Source organism: Lactuca virosa, chromosome 5 (genome assembly GCF_052849685.1).
Source record: "Lactuca virosa cultivar CGN04683 chromosome 5, Lactuca_virosa_CGN04683_v6, whole genome shotgun sequence".
Lineage (NCBI taxonomy): Eukaryota > Viridiplantae > Streptophyta > Magnoliopsida > Asterales > Asteraceae > Lactuca > Lactuca virosa.
Window position 1 is genome coordinate 323,397,221 of NC_136430.1, and position 22,135 is coordinate 323,419,355.

A 22,135-nucleotide genomic window follows, 5' to 3' on the forward strand; every position below is an offset into this window, starting at 1 on the left:
TGGTGGGGTCCAATCTGACAATTAGGCCTAAGTTGAGGGATGAAAGTGAAATTATAGAACAGTGATTTCTTTGTAATGGGACGTAGAATACGATGTCCAAAAACAAGGGGCGGCAAAGGATCCAAAAAGAGCCACACGCAATCGAACCCCCTCATCCACCCATGCTCGCGGAGACACGGAGCCGCTCCTGCCCAACACCTTTGGAACACCACCACCACCACACACACTCACACATCTCAAGGTCAAAACCCAAATCTTAACCATGGTTACTTACTCCTCAACCCAACCATACCCCCACCAACTATGTTACTACCCACAACCGATTTTCATTTTATCTAAACATATTTCTTTATATATCCATGTAAAATTTAATTAGTATTTTAATATGCAATAATAAAAGAATGAATGAAATGGAACGTGATATTGGAATGAATAAATAACGTGTGTTCGACACGACGGAATGGAATTTACCAATACTTTTTATTTTAACAAAAAAGTTTGATCATTTTACTTTTAAACAAATCTTGGTTAAATTGAACTTGAATATAACCGAAAGTTAACATGCAAACCAAATAATCATGTAAAATAGAATATTTTGGGAAAGTTCGTAGTTTTAATATTTTTTTTATTTAAATTAAAAGATAGTCAAACTTATAGGTCTTTTATAAGATTAACATTTATCTAAATATTTTTTGAAGGAAAAATATTCAGAAAGGTCCTTTATTTTAGTCGAGTTTATGAATAATTATCAAACTAAATTTATTTACAAAAAAATCACATAATTCCGGCTAAAACTTCCGCAAAAACACTTTTTGGTCGGTTTTGCAAATGTAGCCGATATCCCATATTCTTTCATTAATTTTGTCAAAATATTGACATTTTTGTGAAGATTACCCTACTTTACAATAACCAAAATATTGTGATTTTTTTGAAGGTTACTCTTGAATTAATGTGTATTATTATTAACAAATCATTCATAAACGTACCACATCTTTTATATTATAAACAAAGGAAATAGACTTGTTAATTTTTAGGATTGAAAATGTGGACTAAGTACTCTTCTATTGCTTGATGACATCTTCAAACTCCATACGTTCATTCTATGCATCGTTGTGGGTATCATGATGAGATGAACTCTGTGGGTGTCCCTATGATGTTTGTCTTTCTTTTATCAAAGCGGTCTGTTGATTTCGAAGGCCATGTGCGAAAATTAAAAATGGGTCAATCTTTTTTATATAACAAAAAATCATTAATACTACCATAAGTCAAGATTCGTACATTGATTAGCAAAGTGACTTTCTTTTCGATAACGTTGGCAATGAGGAGGTCGTCTATAGCGACCCCGACCAAGTCTGCGGGAATTTGACCCTGACCGAGACTATTCATAGAAAAAGCCGCAACAGGAGTTGAAGTGGTAGAACCATGCAAAGATTTCAAAAATAATTCATGACTTGTGGCTTGTGAGATAAGATCGTGAAATACCAGACCCGGTTTAGAGGCCCGTATGCCAGTAGAAAACGTTTCAAATGAAGCACCCAATCCACACAAAAACAAGTGAATTTGGTCAATCTCCTCTACTGGTTGACCAATTGCTCCAAGTTGATCACACAAACCTTTAAAAGTACGATTAAATTCAGAGACTAATAAGGTACCTTTGTTGAGTTGTCGAAGCTGATCACGTAAACTCTGAACTCATTCAACGGAAAAACCACTATAAGCTGACTGAAGTGCAGACCATATTTGGGCAACAATTGATAAGCCAAGAACTTCAGAGATAGATTCTTCAGAGAGAGACGAGAGGAGAAGAATTACAACTTGTTGATCAACTTCATACCATGAAATGTAAGTAGGGTTGGCGATAGGTTTGTCCTCATCTATAATTATCTTGGCAGGTGGTAAAACAGACCCATCAACATGATTCATTACCTTCTGATAAGATAAGAGGGGAATCATTTGATTTCTCCATAACAGGTAATTAGAGGAATTGAGTTTGGTGATCATGTGGAGAATCGTAGACATGGGTAGAGTTCCATCAGAAGAAGACTGAGAAGAAGACATGTTGAATTGAGCGATTGGAGAAAAAGAAAAAGAAAAGAAAATGTGGTGTGACTATGGTTGTGTAACCGTCATCCAGGTATGAATCATCTTTCCTATATTTTCTTTAAAAAGGGTGCCCACGACGTGGTAAAGCATCATCACGACGTAACATTTCAGTTTGGATCGTGGGATTTAAATGACTCGCCATGACGTGATCATGGGGCACCACGACGTGGCAGGTGATTTTATAAGGAACATTAAGGCTAGGGTTTCAACCTCCATCTCCCTCCCAACCTCAGAAACCCAAACCCTAGCCTTCGTTGAAGTTGTGAGCTCATTCTTGGTGCTTTTTGGTGATTTTAGAAGGAGAATGAAGCTTTTGGTGAGGTGGTTATGTGGAAATCATCATTTCTTCAGCTAAGCTCATCTCTTGGACCTTGGAGAGTGCCCAATACTCAACCTTTTCTTGCCATGTTGCTAAATCTCCTGTTTTTGTCCCATTTTTCCATGATTTAGATGGACTTAAGTGATAGGATCTCATAAAGTTTGCAACTTTATGAATCTCCATGTCAAAATGATCAAGTAGTGTCTTATATTTGGATTATAATCAAGTTTTGATGTCATGCATGGGATTTTAGTCATTAAACCCGATATTTGCCCTAAAATGGAAAAAGGATGTTTTGGACATGCAAGTCCATAAAGCCATGATTTTTAAGGTCACTTTAGAGTGTGAAACCATTCTGGAAACTTTAGAGGTGCAACTCTAAGGATTTAGTGCTTAATGAGAATCTTGATGCATTAAGTCACGATTAGGGGTTGGGTTTAGGAGTTTGGCTTAGGGAAGGGCTTGAGGGTTAAAGTTGGAAACTTTACCGATCAAGACCATGGGAAGGACCAGATCTGAGCCTTGGAGTTTTTATAGTTGAAGGAAAAATAACTTAATGGTTTAAGTTGTCCAGACGCATCACCACGGTGTGGTTGAGGTTGCCACAGCATGGTGATTTGGACAAGACCTGCCTGTTTTGTGAGACACCTTATAGCCTAGGAGGATCGGATGTTATGTATTACTTGGGATTGATATTGGCTCAGTTAATTGCTAAGTGTATGCTTTCAAAGTTGTATACGACTAGGATCATATAGGCATAGAATGATTGATTTGGCCTCATTTCTTGTTCCTTGTTTAGTTGTGGACTTAGGGTAGAATTATCATTTGACAGTATATGTGATCCCATTTTGTGTATAACTTACATGTATAAGGCAACCAACAGTGTTGATTTAGGTTCTTGGTATTGCGAGCGGTGGGAGTTGAGGATTCCTAGGAAAGTCTAGGATGTTTATGCTGTGTAGCATATGAAAGTGTGGTGACTTAGAGGAATCAAGATGACTCTTGAGGAGGGTTGTAACGATCCAATTTTCAAAAGAAAATTTTCATTTTTGATTAACCGAATTACTTTCTACAAACCATGAAATCCCAAATATAATTGTTTTCAAAATTCATATCAAATACAATTTTATTTCAAATCATCAGAGTGTCCCATAAAAACGCCTGAGTGAGAGTGCACGCCGCGCCATCAAGACTTGCCCTTGCCCTTGGGCTCAAATGTACCTGAAACAAATCAACAAACTATAAGCTAATGCTTAGTGAGTCTCCCACAGCATACCCCACACACAATCCACATAACAAATATCATATTAGCTATAAAGCTACATATATCACATAAGCCATGCATATAAACATATAGGGATGCCGTGGAAACCTTCCAAGGTCTTACACCAAGTGCCATGGGAAACCCCCACGTGGTCTTTACTAGCCGCCACCGGAACCCCCACATGGTCTTGGCTAATTGCCGCGGGAACCTCCACATGGTCTACACTAATCATGGAAATATCATACGAGCTAAACAAGTAAACATACTAGGAAGCCGTGGAAACCCTCCAAGGACTTATACTAAATGCCATAGGAACCTCCTCATGGTCTTAATATACTGCCACGGGAAACCCCCGGGGACTTCCATACAAATGTCCTAGCGACATATCACATAACCAACTATTAATCCATATAACATTAAATGGACCGGCATTGGTGCCTTAGACCCATTGGTATGGTGAGAAGACTCACCTCTGTCTCCTGAATCCGAAAGATGCTCTCTTAACAGTCCGTAACCACCCGTGCTGAGCAATAATACCATTAACCCAAGTTAAGGTCGGACATAATCCAAATTAAAGGACCAAAACCCCAAGTCCTTTTACAATGGCAGCTTTTGAGACCTTGAGACAAAGATTGTGTGAGATGCCGATGTTGATCCTATCGGAGGGTGTTGAGGATTTTGTGGTTTATTGTGATGTGTTGATCATGACTTTGGGTGCAGTATTGATGCAGTGGGGGTCATGTGATCGCTTAAGCTTCAAGGTAGCTGAAGACTCATAAGGAGAATTATCATATGCATGATTTGGATTTGGGGGCTGTGATGTTTGCTCTCAAGATTTGTCAACATTAACTCTATGGGGTCCGCTATACTATCTATACGGATCACAAGAGCCTAAGGTATTTGATGGACCAGCCGAATCTGAACATGAGGCAATGTAAATGGTTGGATGTGGTGAAGGATTATGATTGTGAGATCTTTATCACCTAGGGAAAGCCAACGTGATGGCCGATGCTCTCAGCCGCAAGGCGGTCGCGGCTCCGATCAGGGATATGTGTTTGAGGATGACAGTGATTACCCTACTTTTAGAGAAGATCTGAGAGGCTCAAGTTAAGGCTATGAAGGAAGAGCACCGGAAGAGTGAGCGCATAGTGGGTCAGGTGGCTTCCTTCTATTATGATAGTCGGGGATTATTGATCCTTCATCAGAGGGTGTGGGTTCCATATTTGGGTGGTGTGTGCCAAGTTTTGATGGAGGAGGCGCACAAGTGGAGGTTCTCTATTCATCCAGGAGCAAAAAAGATGTATAGGGATCTTCGACTCGACTATTGGTGGCCATGCATAAAGCGAGATGTGGCATGGTATATGGAGATATGCTTGACTTGTAGGAAAGTCAAGGCCAAGAATCAACGACCCCAAGGAAAAATTGAGCCGTTGGAAGTCCTCGTTTGGAAATGGGAAGAGATTACAATGGATTTTATCATGAAGTTGCCACGGATAGCGTGCGGGGTGGATTCGATATGGACCATCGTTGATCGATTAACCAAGAACGTGCATTTCATCTCGATTCAAGAGAGTATTTCAGCGGAGAAGCTGGCCGGTATTTACATTAGGGAGGTTGTGGCACGTCATGGGGTTCTGGTTGCAGTGGTTTCAGACAGGGATGTCAGGTTTACTACCAGGTTCTTGAAAAGGTTTCACGCGGAGTTGGGTACTTGTCTGTATTTCAGCACGACTTTCCAGCCGCAGGCTGATGAACAGAGTGAGCGGGCTATGCAGACCTTGGAGGACATGCTTCAGGCATGTCTATTGGATTTTGGTGGGAGTTGGGATACGTATCTCCCTTTGGCGGAGTTTTCGTATAAAAACAGTTATCATGCCAGCATTGATCGACCTCCTTTTGAGATGCTCTATGGGAGGAAGTGCAGGACCCCGATATATTGGGGTGAGGTCGGTCAGCGAGTCATGGGGAGTACTGAGGTGGTACTCAAGACGACATAGTTTATACAATAGGTTCGGGGTAGACTTTAGATATGATAGAGTCGGCAGAAGAGCTATGCTGAAAAGCGCCAATCAGACATGGAATTCCAGGTTGGATACATGGTGTTCCTGAAGGTGTCACCTTGGAAAGGTGTCATCCGATTCCGGAAGCGGTGTAAGCTAGGCCCCAGGTATATTGGTCATTTCAGGGTGATAGCGCGGGTGGGCAGGGTTGCATATCTTTTGGAACTGCCTCAGGAACTCAGACAGATTCACAACACTTTTCATGTCTCTTAGCTGCGGAAGTGTTTGATTGATGATTCTATAGTGGTTACGTTGGAGCACATTCAGGTGGATGATCACTTGAATTATATAGAAAGACCAGTGGTGATCCTTGACAGGAGGACGAAGACCTTGCGAAACAGTGGTGGATCTCGTGAAGGTGCAGTGGCAGCACCGAAAGGGTTCGAAGTGGACATGGTAGCCTGAGGACGAGATGAGGGAGCATTAACCAGAGTTATTCTCGGCAGCAGACTTCGAGGACGAAGTCTAATTCAAGTGGGGGAGAATTGTAACACCCTGATTCCAGGTATTTCATATTTTGACCTTTGATATCAAGTTAGTTTGCAAATATGTTCCCAAAGGGTGAATATGTAAATTTTAGGGAGGGGTGCATATGTGGGGCGTACTTCTGGTATGCGGGCATATGTTGTCCGGGGTCAAACCCTAAATTTTAGGGTTTGGACCCTATTCAAGCATCATTATGGACCCAAGACCTCCCCCCTCATCAGCCTCCATACCTTAGAAGATATCCTACGAAACTGACCCTCTTTTGAGTGTTCTTGAGCTTTTAGTGACCTTTTGGAGTTTTAGGATGTTCTTGGTGGTGAAGGAAGTTCCTTGAATATAGAGTGGTGCATTTAAGTCCTTGGATCCATATTCTACACCTTCTTGTGCATCTATAGAAGGTATCAAGTTCACACCTTGGAGTTTCATTGTTCTAGATCTCATTATGTCCATGTTGATGCACTTTTTGTCCCAAAACCTTGGTCTTATGGAGTATGGACTACTCCAGACCATTTAAGCTATCCTTTTGGACATTTAGGAGTGTATGAAGTCATAAAAATCAAATCTTTGGGGTTGAAGTTCACCCATGCTTGAGTTGTTGGCATTTTAGGTAGTTTTGGACCTAGGGTTTGGTGTTGGGTCCTTTTTAGCCATGCAAGTTAGTAAAGTTGTCAAATTTATGATTTAGGACCTTATTTTGTAATAGATCTGAGGTTTGGACGTAAAGGTCTTAAGAGATTAAGACCTTAGCTTGTCTTTCGGGAGTCTGGCCAGTACGTCGGGCATACTCCTTAGTACGTTGCGCATAATGGGTCAACATCCCGCTCCCAAGTCAACGTGCATACGCGGGGCGTACACCAAGCTGTGGGCTTCCTTTGATTTTTGGTCATTTTTGGGCTATAGGATTTTGGGCCTTGAATATCTTATGGTCTTGGGGCCATTTTAGAGCTTTGAGTGGTACTTAGTTTGGGCCATTTAAGGAAGGGTAAAATGATCTTTTATCCTTGGATTCGAGAATGATGAAGTAAAGTCTCGGTCATGGTTTATGACCTAATTATTAATTAGAATGTTATTTGATCGTATTTAGTGTGGATATTTCCCGGATTAGCAACCCGATCATTTACCTGATTTTCTAGCAGATTGAGGTGAGTCTCCTCACTGTGTTTGACAGGTCGAAGACACCAATGCCGACCCATGGAATATTATCATCTGTATGCTAGTTGTCTGTGTGACCTTGCATTTTTGTATGTGTTCCGGGCGGGGATCGATGCCAGGCAGGGCCTGATGGGTGTGTTGGGCGGGGCACATCACATGATACAGACAAATCTGTTCCAATCAGGGCTCGATGTCGGGCGGGGCCTGTTGGTTGTCGGGCATGACCCATTGTATGATTGATATGTATGGTATAGGGTATTTCGGGGAAATCAATAAGCTTCGTGCTTATGGTTTTCAGTTTATGTTTCAGGTACTTCCGGATCGAAGGGGAAGAGCTCGAGGTGATCACATCGCACGCACCATGATTTCCACCTTATTTGATTTTGAAGTATTAGGATGATTGATTGACATACTATGATTTTCCTTTATGGTTTTATGAACATATTTGGTTGATGGTTTTATTATTATGAAAAGAAAATTTTTGGTTTTAAATTTTGTGACGTTACACCATAGCATTATAGTGATGAATAAAGTAGGAATTAGTTACAAAGATGAATAAAGAAGAGTAACTAAATGTAAAAGATCTAAAAAAAGAAAAATAATAATTGAGCAAAACCATGTTGATTATGTGATGTATATGATGTCATGCCATGCTATATGAGTTATGTTTGCATGTACTATGATGCTGCTTGATTCACTTGGGATATGTGCGCTCCATGACACTGTACTATGATTGACTCACTTAACTTATGTTGACACTTGTTTCTTTGATTGTTATTTGCCTTACATTGGAACAAGTAGCATGATACGGGGCCTTGGCGAGGATTGGGGATCTTTTGTTTATTATCAATAATGATACCACTTTGATTTATCGTTGAGTTTTTATCTATTTGGTTTTAAAGACTTGATGATTTTGGTTTGATGAGTTTGGAACTTTTGAAAGTGGTTTTTTTAAATAAACAAACTAATGAAGAGACTTCCATCACATTTTTTGTTGAATGATGTTTTCAAAATAAAAAATTGGATGAAAAATCACGATGGTACAACTAATATTTCATCTCTCAGTCTCTTTCTCCTGTTACCACTTCTTCTACTTTCAGTCATTCTCACATACCAACACCATCCCTTCCTTGATCCGTCTCTTCTTCTCTTAGCTGCATATATATGTCTTCTTTTATCAGCACCCAGATGACCAACACCGCTTCCCTACCCTTCATCAAATTTTTACAAATTGAGGAGTAAATGAGTTTTTTTTCTAGGTTTAAGCATTGATGGTGTATTGATCCAGTTTCATCAGATTATGCACAAAATAGAGAACACAAGTGAGGGGGTTTTCTAGTCGATTATCTTTTGTTTATGGGTTTTTCGGAAAGTGGAAGTTGAAGACATGTTTATTTTTTGTTTTTTTAAAGGTTTGGCTTGGTTTTAGGTAAATGTTTTGATTTTGATTATATATTTTTTTTGTTATTTTGACTTCGGGTTTGATAGTTTTTTTTTTAATTATTTAGGTTTGTTTTTAATTTTATTAGACTCGTTTGTGGCTATCAGGGATGGTTGCGGAGGTAGTCAATGATGGTTTTCGGAGGTTGAATTGGATAGGGGTGTTGTAACGACCCAATTTTCAAAAGAAATTTTGTTCATTTTTGATTAATCAAAATACTTTCCACAAACCATGAAATCCCAAATACAATTGTTTTCAAAATTCATATCAAATACAATTTTATTTTAAATCATCAGAGTGTCCCATAAAAACGCCTGAGAGAGAGTGCACGCCGCGCCATCAAGCCTTGCCCTTGCCCTTGGGATCAGATGTACCTGAAACAAATCAACAAACTGTAAGCTAATGCTTAGTGAGTCCCCCAGAGCATACCTCACACACAATCCACATAACACATATCATATTAGCTATAAAATCTACGTATATCACATAAGCCATGCATACAACATATAAGGAAGCCATGGAAACCCTCCAGGGTCTTACAACTAGTGCCACTGGAACCCCCACGTGGTCTTAGCTACCTGCCATGGGAACCCCCACATGGTCTTCCTGCCATGGGAACCCCCACATGGTCTTCTCTAACTGCCATGGGAACCCGCACATGATCTTCACTACCAAGCAAATATCATACAACTAAACATGAAAAGATACTAGGATGCCATGGAAACCCTCCAAAGTCTTATACCAAATGCCACGGGAACCCCCACATGGTCTCAGTCTACTGCCACAGGAACCCCCGGGGTCTTCCATGCAAATGTCATACTAACATAACGCATAATCAATCGACAATCCACATATCATAAAATGGGTCGGCCTTGGTGCCTTAGACCCATTGGTATGGTGAGAAGACTCGCCTTTGTCTGTTGAATCCGAAAGCTGCTCTCCTAACAGTTTGTAACCACCCGTGCTGAACAATAATACCATTACCCAAGATTAGGACTGAACACAATCCAATTGAAGTACCCAAATCCCAAGTCCTTTCACAATGGCCCAAAAAGTCTTCCTTTTCTAATGGACCCAAAATCCATGTCCAAACATGGCCCAATAAAGCCCAATCATAATATCCATGGCCGAAAGCAAATAAACTGGCCCACTAACTCAAAACGTGGCCAGGCCCAATGACTAATTAAGGCCCAACAACTTACAAGCCCAAAAAAGTCCGAGCCCATCTGGGGTGCGTACGCCTTGCGTATCACCCCGGTACGCGCAACGTACTGAGTCCATAAGCTGTAAGCGCGGCGTACTCTAACTTACACCCAACGTACAAACATATTAAACACTTTCTTCCATTAAGTGCTTAATACTCGATGTTCTAACGTCCAATATCAGATTTGAGCTCTGTTGGATTAGTGTCTAAGCCCGTAACTATATTTGGTAAGTTCTTGACCCGGTTATGCATGGTCCTTTTGGGTTGCCTTCACCGTAGCAACTTGACAGGGTGATCTATGGAGAGAGAGAGAGAGAAGATATTATGGTTTCCTAAAATATTATAAGAATAATATATTAAAGGAGTAATCATATTATTTAATTAGTATTAGTCATAAATTAATTAAGAATTAATTTGGTGACTAAAAGAGATTAATTGAATAAATGGGACTAAAACTGTCAAATGTGTGATAGTTGTATTTTGGGCTGGGAAACCTAATAGATTAAAGGGGTGAACAAAATTATGATGGGAGCCCATCATATTTTCGTCCATGGCCTGGATTCCAGAAGGTTCCATGGGTTGCTTAGGGTTTAAGTTGTCCATTAGGGTTGTGACTGAAACCCTAGCTGCCCACAGTATAAATAGGACCCTATGCATGCAATTTTCGGCCACTTGATTCTAAGAACCCTAGAGCCGATTTTGTGTGCCTCCTTCCTCTTTCATATACTACCCTCTTGCTAGTTGGTGTTTGTAAGCCATTAGAGGAGTGACACTTGTGACTCTAAGCATCACAGACAAGAAGATTCAAGCAAGCAAACAAGAGGTAATATTCTAGATCTGATTTGTTTCTTGTAATTTCGAATTATTACCATTAGATCTAGGGTTTATAAGTCTTGGATGATTGCATGTACAATTAGTGAAACCTAGATCCAAGCATTAGGGTTTGCATGAGCACATATGATGTTTTATTGGCTCAAACCCATCAGTGGTATCAGAGCTTAGTCTGGTTTCAATTGTATTTGATGCTATATGAATTGGTTTTGCTTGAAAAATCATTTTTTGTGCATCTACTTGTTTGACTCGGCGAGTCCCATTGTGGACTCGACGAGTAGGGTGAACTCAACGAGTCCATAAAGGGACTCGGTGAGTCGGAGAGTCTGGCACAGGATATTTCGGGATTATTTGTTGTTTTGGTTAAGGATCATTACCTAAATCGTTTTAAACAAATATAATCCGAATTTTATTACCTTTTTGACAATATCCTTAACAAAACAAGAGATAATTTCAAATCATTTGAATAATAAATTTCCTATTTGATAATATTTGATTATTTGAATTTGATTTGGTAAATTATCTTGTAAATAATCTTAATTAGGTCAAATTTAGATAATCATTAAATTAAATGTTTAATTTAAAATTATTTGTTATTTGATCCTTTGTGTTTTGAAAAGTTCAAAACTTGTCCTCAAGTTTTGAAATTTAAATTTGTGATTAAAATGTTTAATTTGAACTATTTAAATTTCAAACCCTAGAAAATTAAACCTTATACATTATAATATTATAAGATTAATATGTATATATGTATAACTTATAATGCTAGTCTTACCGTTAGAAGACCTCATTCACGAAGCCGATCTATAAGGGGGTATAAGGTTATGGCCTATAAAATGGCCGTTTAATGGGTGTCCACTGTCACCCACTGCTTCCTTGATTGGTGGAGGGTCGTTAGCCGAACGGGTAGGATAGGGCAACCACCTTCTCATTAATAAGTATAATGAATTATAAAAGTAACTAAATGTTTTATACAAAATTCCCAATCTTAGTTACTTTAGGCAAAAGTGAATTTGATGCAATTCCATGAAATTACACTTTGTACCCTTGCTAAGACGTTAATGGAGCGTGTGTGGTTAACCGGCACATTAATTGGATTCTAAGCAAAGGTGGCAAAGGGTGACTCATTGTTTGTCATAGTTCGATGGAGCGTGTGTGGTTAACCGGCACATCGAATAGGTGACTGTAACAATAAGGGAACCATGTATATTTGCATGGTTATTCACACCAGCTTTGTGATCCTCGACATCCCAGTCACAAACTAGAGGGGCATATCGAGATTTAAACATGCCATTGAAATGTTCAATGAATCTCAAAGGATCTAGGATTTTTTCAATACATTTAAAACTTAATCTCTTTTTCGTTTTTCATGGTGGAGAATTAGTGAATCGACATTCACTTACCTTCAAATTATTTGCTTGTTAGATTACGGCATCCCTTTTCTAATTTGTGAATAATGTTGTTGGTTCCTAGCCCTAATTTCTCATTTGGGTGTTTAATTGGGGAATTCGTTTCTAATCAAACTTTGTTCTTTTTCCTTTTCAGATGTCGAACGTCAACAACAACGCTTCTGGTTCAAACTCCTCTAGCTCGTTCTCACTCATGAACTTGTGTGGGAGATTGATCTTTGATGGGTCCAATTTCAATGATTGGATCTGCAACATTCGCATGGTCACTCGCTACGAGGACAAAGAGTATGTCCTCGATGAGAAGCTGAAGGAAATTGACATCAACACTGCCTCTGCTGAAGAGATCGCGGCCTTTGAGGCCCACGAGCATGATGCCACGAAAGTCCATTGCATCATGTTAGCGACTATGACTGCAGAACTCCAGAAGTCCTATGAGGACATGTACCCCTACGAGATGCACCAAGATTTGCTGGACCGGTACCACCAGAGCGCTAGGCAAGAAAGGTACAAGATCATCACTTCGATGATCACTACCAAAATGGGTAATGGAGAGTCCCTTACCGCTCATCTGCAAAAGATGCAGAGATATGTCGATCGCCTGCTAAAGTTGAATGTGAACTTTGATGAAGAGTTGGCAATTGACATTATCCTTCACTCCTTGCCTCCCTGCTATAGCCAGTTCTGCATGACCTACCACATGAACAAGGAGGAGGTCTCTTTGAGCAAGCTTCAGGGCTTGTTGAGGACTGCTGAGAGCAACCTCAAGGATAAATCTGTTGCATCAACTCCAACTCCCGCTGCTGCTCCTGTCTTGGCAATAGGAAAAGGGAAGGGTAAGAAGAAGAAGGCTCCCTCTAGGAGCCACCACAAGGGAAAGTCCCAAGATGGTACCTCTTCTAGTGGAACCAAAGTTGGTTCTGCTAAACCCAACTCTAATCCTAAGGAGGCAGAGTGCCACTACTGCCACAAGATAGGGCATTGGAAGAGAAGTTGCCCAGAATATCTACAGGCCATCAAGGATGGGAAGATCAAGCCATCTTTCGCAGGTATTTACACAATTAAATCTAATGGTTTATCACATGCTACTTCTTGGGTTCTTGATACAGGATGTGGTTTTCACATATGTTCTGATTTGCAGGGACTAAGAAGAAATAGGGATGTGGAGCATGGAAGGATGAATCTGATCATGGGAAACAGATGGTCGTCGCCTGTCACCAAGATTGGAGTTTATTCCTTAGTGCTTAGTAATGGATTAAATTTAGATTTAAACAATTGTTGCTATTCGCCAGATATGTCAAGAAACATCATTTCATTTCATGGTTTATATAGACAATGTTTTAGATATTCATTTGATAATGAAAAGGGTTCTATTTATGCTTATCTTAATAATGTTTTATATTTTGAAGCATTGCCTTGTAATGGAATATATGAGACTGTAATGGTTGTAGATAACTTAGGAAATGATGTGTTGTGTGTGGATTCTTCCAATAGTATGGATAAAGCGTGCTTGTGGCATTGTCGTCTTGGACATGTCAACAAGAAACGCATAGCCCAACTCCAAAAGGATGGAGTGTTTGGAGTCATTCGACCATAGGGATGATGATGTGTACGAGTCTTGTTTACTTGGAAAGATGACCAAGTCACCCTTCACTGGCACTTGTGCGAGGGGTGAGGGTTTATTGGATCTAATACATATAGATGTATGTGGACCCTTTAGATCCGCCACAAGGGATGCGAACCGCTTCTATGTGACTTTCACACACGATTATAGCAGATATGGGTATATCTACTTAATCAAGCACAAGTCAGAAACCTTTGAAAAGTTCAAAGAGTTTAAACAAGAAGTGGAGAATCAGTTGGGCAGGAAAATCAAGATGCTTCAATCCGATCGAGGTGGAGAGTACCTAAGTCTTGAATTCCACGACTACCTCAAGGAATGCGGAATAGTTTAGCAATTGACGCCACCTAGGACACCGCAGTTAAATGGTGTAGCTGAGAGGCGTAATTGAACCTTGATAGACATGGTTCGTTCCATGATGAGTCATGCTTCACTACCTATCTCATTCTGGGGGTATGCCTTAGAGACTGCCGCCCATATCCTTAACTTAGTCCCTACGAAGAAGGTTGCCAAAACACCTCACGAAATGTGGACAGGGAAGGCTCCCTCGTTGACACATATCAAGGTTTGGGGTTGCGAGGCTTTCGTAAGACGAGAGACTCACGAAAAGCTCGAACCTCGTAGTGAGTGATGTATTTTCATCGGCTACCCGCATAAAACCTTTGGATATCTCTTCTACAGACCGAGTGACAATGTTGTCTTCGTTGCGAGGAGAGGGGTTTTCCGAGAGCGAGAACTCATAAGCCAAGGAGACAGTGGGAGGCAAATCGATCTTGAAGAGTTTCAAGAGTCGAGCGATGAAGGAACCTCTAACACTGGCTCTCAACCCGAGGAGGAGACTCCGGTTGAACCAATTGACGAGTCCTTACCTCTTAGACGTTCCGAAAGGGTTAGTGTTCCACCCCAGTTTTATGGTTTTCATATTACTACAGAAGGGGATATGTTCATTAGTACACTGGTGAATCTGGACGAACCTAACAGTTATAAGGAAGCCATGGCAGGCCCGGAGTCTGCGAAATGGAAAGAGGATATGGACAACGAGATTCAGTCCATGTATGACAACCAAGTTTGGAATTTGGTTGACCATGTACCAGGTCGTAAGACAGTCGGGTGCAAGTGGATCTTCAAGAAGAAGACCGACATAGATGGAAAAGTGCACACTTATAAGGCGCGATTGGTTGTGAAGGGTTTCACTCAAACTCCTGGAGTTGACTACGATGAAACCTTCTCACCAGTTGCGAAGATAAAGTCTATCAGGGTGATGCTGGCCATTGCTGCATTTCATGACTATGAAATATGGCAAATGGATGTCAAAACCGCTTTCCTTAATGGGAAGTTGGATAAGGATGTTTACATGGCTCATCCAGAGGGTTTTGTCAATGCGAAGCATCCCAATAGAGTGTGTAAGCTTGAGAAGTCCATTTATGGACTTAAGCAAGCGTCTTGCAAATGGAATCTTTGTTTTGATGAAAAGGTCAAAGAGTTTGGTTTTCTGCGAAGCGAGGATGAATCATGTGTATATGTCAAAGCCAGTGGGAGTATAGTAAGCTTCCTCGTATTGTATGTCGATGACATACTACTCATAGGAAACGACATCCCGATACTGCAGGAGGTTAAGTCCTGGCTCGGGAAGTGCTTCGCTATGAAGGACCTCAGAGAAGCTGCTTATATTTTGGGAATAAGGATAGTGAGAAACAGAAGTAAGAGACTAATAGGACTTAGTCAGAATACTTACTTGGATAAGGTACTAAAACGTTTTAGTATGGAGAATTCAAAGAAGGGGGAGTTACCGATCCAAAGTAATGCCAAGTTGAGTAAGACTCAAAGTCTGAGTACCGAAGTCGAGATAGCATAAATGAGTCGAGTACCATACACTTCCGCAGTTGGCTCGATCATGTATGCTATGACTTGTACTCGCCCTGATGTGGCCTTCGCTTTGAGCATGGTCAGCAGATATCAAGGGAACCCTGGCAAAGCACATTGGACCGCAGTCAAGAATATTCTTAAGTACCTTCAGAGGACCAAGGAATGGTTTCTAGTCCTCGGTGGGAGTGATGACTTAAAGGTGCGAGGGTATAGTGATGCCAATTTTCAGACCGACAGGGACAACTACCGTTCGCAGTCGGGCTGGGTCTTTACCCTAAATGGAGGAGCAGTGACTTGGAAAAGTTCCAAGCAAGAGACCGTAGCTGATTCAACATGCGAATCAGAGTACATTGCAGCGAGCGAAGCGTCAAAAGAGGCAATATGGTTGAAGAACTTCATTGGAGACCTTGGAGTTGTGCCAGCCATAAAGGAGCCCATGGAAATTTTCTGTGATAATGAAGGAGCGGTTGCCTTGACCAAGGAACCGAGGGATCATGGCAGATCTCGACATATCGACATAAAATATCACTTTATTCGACATCGGGTTGAAGAAGGACTCCTCGTAGTGAAGAGGGTATCGTCAGAGGATAATCCAGCAGATCCGCTTACGAAGGGACTGAGCAGGGTTAAGCACTTGCAGCACGCTAGGAGCATCGGGCTGAAGGACGATATTAGTTTAGATTAGATAGTTTAGAAATGTGTAATAGATAAATTGTAATTAACATTCGATGATTAAATAAAAGAGTATTATTTATTAGTAATGTTATTGTCTTATGTTAATCATTTACCTATTGTTTCATTTTGCATGTTTTGACTTCCTGAATAACAAGATTATTCAAACCGTCCACAGTCGTTCATATGTTGGAAGTAGGTATGAATGAAGACTGTCGTGAATTGGTGTGTAGATTGTCTAAAGTGTGTTAGATATAGCAAAAGTTTGCTACAACGTTCATGCGTGCTTATAAACAAGTTTTGAGCATTGGAATAAACCCACGCTTGTTGGAATCACTTCATGGAATTTATCATGAGTGATCGCAAGACGATAATATCATATGGTCTTAAAACCTAGATATATGGTTTATTGTTTGCTAATTGGTTGTGCATTGATAATGCGTAAACGCATCAGTAACTTGATGTTATAAAACGGATTGTTGTGTATGATTTGATTAGTGGATAGTAAATGCATATAAGTCGAAGTTTATCTGTTCCTTTTATCCTAAGAGGGTAAAAGCAATATCAGAGCCCCTCGATGATTTTGATTTGACTTATGTGTCGGGCCCGGTCAGGACTGAATTGATGTGTTCAATTAAGTTCTATGTCAAATGAATCAGAGATCGAGAAACTAACTGCTGGACAATAAGTATGACTATGTTCCATGTAATTGTCCGCACGATATCTAGAACAGAGGATTATATGTTCCCTTATCTAAAGGACAGGTTACTGATAAGATCAGAGTTCGACAGCGTCTTTGAGAGCTACGATTGCTAATCAGATTGTGCTTGCATTTGTAGTTACTAGACTTATCCAAGTGGGAGACTGTTGGATTAGTGTCTAAGCCCGTAACTATATTTGGTAAGTACTTGACCCGGTTGTGCATGGTCCTTTTGGGTTGCCTTCACCGTAGCAACTTGACAGGGTGATTTATGGAGAGAGAGAAGATATTATGGTTTATTAATATATTTTAAGAATAATATATTAAAGGAGTAATAATATTATTTAATTAATATTAGTCATAAATTAATTAAGAATTAATTTGGTGACTAAAAGAGATTAATTGAATAAAGGGGACTTAAACTGTCAAATGTGTGATAGTTGTATTTTGGGCTGGGAAACCTAATGGATTAAAGGGGTGAACGAAATTATGATGGGAGCCCATCATATTTTCGTCCATGGCCTGGATTCCAGAAGGTTCCATGGGCTGCTTAGGGTTTAAGCTGTCTATTAGGGTTGTGGCTGAAACCCCAGCTGCCCACAGTATAAATAGGACCCTATGCATGCAATTTTCGGCCACTTGATTCTAAGAACCCTAGAGCCGATTTTGTGTGCCTCCTTCCTCTTTCATATACTAACCTCTTGCTAGTTGGTGTTTGTAAGCCATTAGAGGAGTGACACTTGTGACTCTAAGCATCAAAGACAAGAAGATTCAAGCAAGCAAACAAGAGGTAATATTCTAGATCTGATTTGTTTCTTGTAATTTCGAATTATTACCATTAGATCTAGGGTTTATAAGTCTTGGATGATTGCATGTACAATTAGTGAAACCTAGATCCAACCATTAGGGTTTGTATGAGCACATAAGATGTTTTATTGGCTCAAACCCATCAGATTAAGACGTCCTAGGGCATAAAGTTGGCAACTTTAAGCCCTTGCATGCTATATAGGACTTAAAAACTTCATTCTTCACATTAGGACTTCATAGAAAGCTTCATACTCATGCATGGAGTCTAGATACTCTTCAAGCTAGCATCGTTATGCATCTAGCATGCTCACAAGGTTCAGATCTAACCATTTCAGCCTCTGGAGTTGCTCAACTCTCAAGAGAAGGTCCAAAACCAACTAAAGGGACAAAATAGAAAACCCTAGCTAGATCTAATGAATAAGACGGCAAAATCAAAGCTTTATACCTCCAGAAGATCTTCAAGGTGAACTAGATGCAGGTTCTTGAAATCCAATGCCACTCCAAGCTTGCTTAGCACCTCCTTCTTCTTGAATGGACACTAAAATGGCCACCAAATACACTCCTTATGCTCAAAAACACTCTCACAAGGTATCTCTGGTGTAGAAGGGCGAAATAAGACTATGGAGGCTGACTAGGGTTTGGTCTAAGAGGCTTAAGGGTGTTTCAATAGGTGTCAAGTCCGAGAATTAGGATTTTGGCCCTCTGTCGCATACGCCCCGCGTACCTATGCGTACGCCCTGCATACTCGGCCACCTTCCGCGATCATGCATCCTTAGTAAGTACGCCCCGTGTACTAAGGGACCTTTTATGCCATCTTTTCCTTCTCAAGGGTCTAAAGAGTAATACTTGAATTGGAGTGTTACAGGTGTCGGCGCATTTTTTACATGGAGAGGGAGGGGGGGGGAGGTGTGGGGTAAGATTTCAGTCTATCTAAAAAAATAAACAATAAAACATATAGATAAATAGGGATGAACATTTGGACCGGGGAACCGGCTGGAACTGATCGGGCCGGGACCAGTGGCAGACCTTAGTGGTGCCCGGGGGGTCCCCGGCCACTGCTCCGATTCCGGCACGTAGTGTAAATTTTTATTTTTTTATGTTTTTTCTATTAGGTGCACCAGCTTAAAATACGAGTGCCACTAATAATTTGGATTTTTTCGAAATTTTTTTTAGTGTCACCCCTACTAAAACCTTCTGCGTCCGCCACTGGCCCGAACTGGGACGATATTCTTGTGAATTTTTAGAACCGGGAACCGGTAGGAACCGAAACCGGAAAAAACCAAAACCGTATGTTGCTATTTCTCGAGGATCGGTTCCAACATTAAAGACACAACAATAACCAGTAGGAACTGGGAACCGACCGGTAGAACCGACGGTCCGGTTCGGTTCGGTTCTTAATTTCGGTCGACTTCGGTTCCCGGGCCGGGTCTGGTTCGGGCCGGTTCTAGCCGGGTCGGTTCCTTTGCTCATCCCTATAGATAAATAATAAAGGCAAACAATAAGAAAAATATTTATCAAGACAATATAATCATTTAATATTTTGTAGATGAAACACACAAGTTTGGAAATAATAAGGGACGGTTGAAGTGAAAAACAAAATATAGGGACGAAACGTACATATTGGGTCAAACCATATGGACGATATGAACGAACATGTGATAGTCTCAATGAAAAATAAAACATAAGAACGAAGCGCACAAATTAAACCAAAGGATAATGACTTAAAAGGGTAATATATTTTTCGATTTGTACATATTTGGTCACTGAGTTTTTTTTCGTCCACATTTACCCCTTCAACTTGTTAAACTGTACACATTCAGTCCTTATGACCGACTACTCCAGGTTAGCCGGTAAAAATTAATTAATAGGGTAATATATTTCTCATTTTGTACACATTTAGTCATTAATATTTTTGTACACATTTAAATCGTTCAGAACACAAGACCTAAGCCAAACCATAAGATCTACACAACCAAGCAGTCGAGATCACGATGGACATAAGCATCAACAACCCCAAACACATCATCAATGATTGTAACACGTAAGATGTCGTGAGAAAAACTTAATGAAATCCTTCATAAGTACTAAATGAGTACAAAAACAAAAATGACTTATTTTGAAACAAAAAAATATTAATGACTAAATGTGTACAAAAATATTAAGGACTAAATGTGTACAAAATGAAAATTTATTACCATATTAAGTCATGTTTTTCGGCTAACCTAGAGTAATTGGTCATAAGGATTGGATGTGTACAGTTTAACAAGTTGAAGGGATAATGTGGACGAAAAAAACTCAGTGACTAAATTTGTACAAATCAAAAAATATATTACATTTTAAGTCATTATCCCTTAAACCAACTCTAGTGGAATCTCCGGTACATTTCAATACCATATAAATTAATACAAACATTTTTAAAGAGTTTTAGTAACATAAAAGTTTATAAAACAGGTTTACAAAAAAAAACATTTTTAAATTAGAAATCCCAAACACCATATAAATTAATACAAACATTTTTAAAGAGTTTTAGTAACATATAAGTTTATAAAACAGGTTTACAAAAAAAAAATTTAAATTAGAAATCCCAAACACCATATTCATCGATTGATTCAACAAATTTATGGATTAAGAAGGTTTTACGAGTTTACATGTCGGGATTTGTCTGGCAAAATGAGGATATAATTGATCTTATGTTATTAAATTTGATATGATTTTTTATATCAATTTGTATCCACCAACAAACGACCCAATAATTCCCAAACTTCCTCGTCTCTCTCTCTCTCTCTTACTCTATATATGTCCTCTTCCCTCTTCCCATGTCTTCTACATACTTCTTCCCACTTTTCATCAGTATTCCTTCTGAAAATCATCTGAAGAATATAAAGTAGTTATATGATCAGGAGAGATCAAAACTGATCTATCATGAGTTGTAATGGATGTCGCGTTCTTCGAAAAGGTTGCAATGATAATTGCATTCTTAGACATAGTCTCCATGGGATCTGCACCCCTCAAGCTCAAGCCAACGCCACCGTCTTCGTCGCTAAGTTCTTCGGCCGCGCCGGTCTCATGTCCTTCCTCTCCTCCGTCGCCGAGTCTCAACGGCCTGGTAAACATAAATCCATCATCGCCATCAATTTTCACTGATCATATGTGTTGTTGATCAACAATGCTTTTCAATTTTTCATTAGCCTGATCATGTTTGTTTTTGTGATTTAGCTTTATTTCAGTCTTTATTGTTCGAAGCCTGTGGTCGGACGGTGAATCCGGTGAACGGAGCTGTTGGACTGCTATGGACCGGAAACTGGCACGTGTGCCAGTCAGCGGTGGAAACAGTGCTGAGAGGCGGAAGCATACGAGCCATGCCGGAGCTATTTTCCGTCGGATCTACGCCCGTGATGACGGAAAACGACGATGCATCAGAAGCTATCAACTGCAACTTCGATGTGTCGAGAGTGAGGCCAGAAGATCTCAACCTTGGAGTTGGAGGTTTAGATGATGACATGAGATTAAGAAACTCCGGCAGCGGGAGAAATACTCATCGGTGGATGACGGAAAAGCGGAGAGCAGTGTCGCCGTCGGATGCATCTGAAACGACGACGTTAGAGAGTGGTTTGGGTTCAGATTGCAGTGAAACAAAACTTCTGAGACTCTTCTTATGAAAGAGACAGCTAACCGCTTATCAGTTCTACAGGCTAATATTCCCTCTGATAAATTAAATTTTATCTTTTTTTGTTTGTTTTTGATCGGCAAAAGAAATGAGAACCAAATATGAGATGTTTCAGCAAAATATTAACAAAAAATCAATTAAGATGTCATGTAGACATGTAGTATTTTAGTTAAATCTTTTTTTTTTAAAATAAATTAATGGGATAAAATGTCGATGATGGGGGTAAAGATGGAAAAAGTGAAATTGGTGGATTGTAATTGGCTCTTGCATCCTGCGAGGGGGCATGTCCAATTTAGTTAGTGTGAGGGTGAGATATAGGATATAAAAAAAATCATGGTGGGTGGGACCCAAATTTTGCAATATCCATTGGTTAGTGGTGGGTCTAATTGTTAAAGGATGGTTATATAGCATCAGCAAGCGAAGACACAAGGAAGTGAGTCAATCTGACCAAACATGTGGGGTCTACTTTCCTTGTGCCTTCCAACTGTTGTGTGTTGCTGCATATGTCCAACTTGGATTGGTGATTCCTTTTTCAC

At 40.0% G+C, this 22,135-nt stretch overlaps 1 protein-coding gene across 1 annotated transcript; it reads left to right on the forward strand.

The window, feature by feature from the left end:
* The first annotated feature begins 20,702 nt into the window (after positions 1 to 20,702).
* Positions 20,703 to 21,747, forward strand: LOC145117538 (LOB domain-containing protein 38-like). The gene is made up of 2 exons (XM_079053830.1): positions 20,703 to 21,038; positions 21,149 to 21,747. The coding sequence occupies exons 1-2, from the start codon at positions 20,855 to 20,857 to the stop codon at positions 21,589 to 21,591; spliced, it is 627 nt and encodes a 208-aa protein (XP_078909956.1). The 5' UTR covers positions 20,703 to 20,854; the 3' UTR covers positions 21,592 to 21,747.
* The last annotated feature ends 388 nt before the right edge of the window (positions 21,748 to 22,135 follow it).

What these genes read in the sequence shown, in the direction of transcription:
- LOC145117538 (XM_079053830.1), top strand. Translation starts at nt 20,855, where the DNA reads ATGAGTTGTAATGGATGTCGCGTTCTTCGAAAAGGTTGCAATGATAAT. An exon ending in CGCCGAGTCTCAACGGCCTG is followed by an intron (nt 21,039 to 21,148) that starts GTAAACATAAAT and finishes TTTGTGATTTAG; the next exon opens with CTTTATTTCAGTCTTTATTG.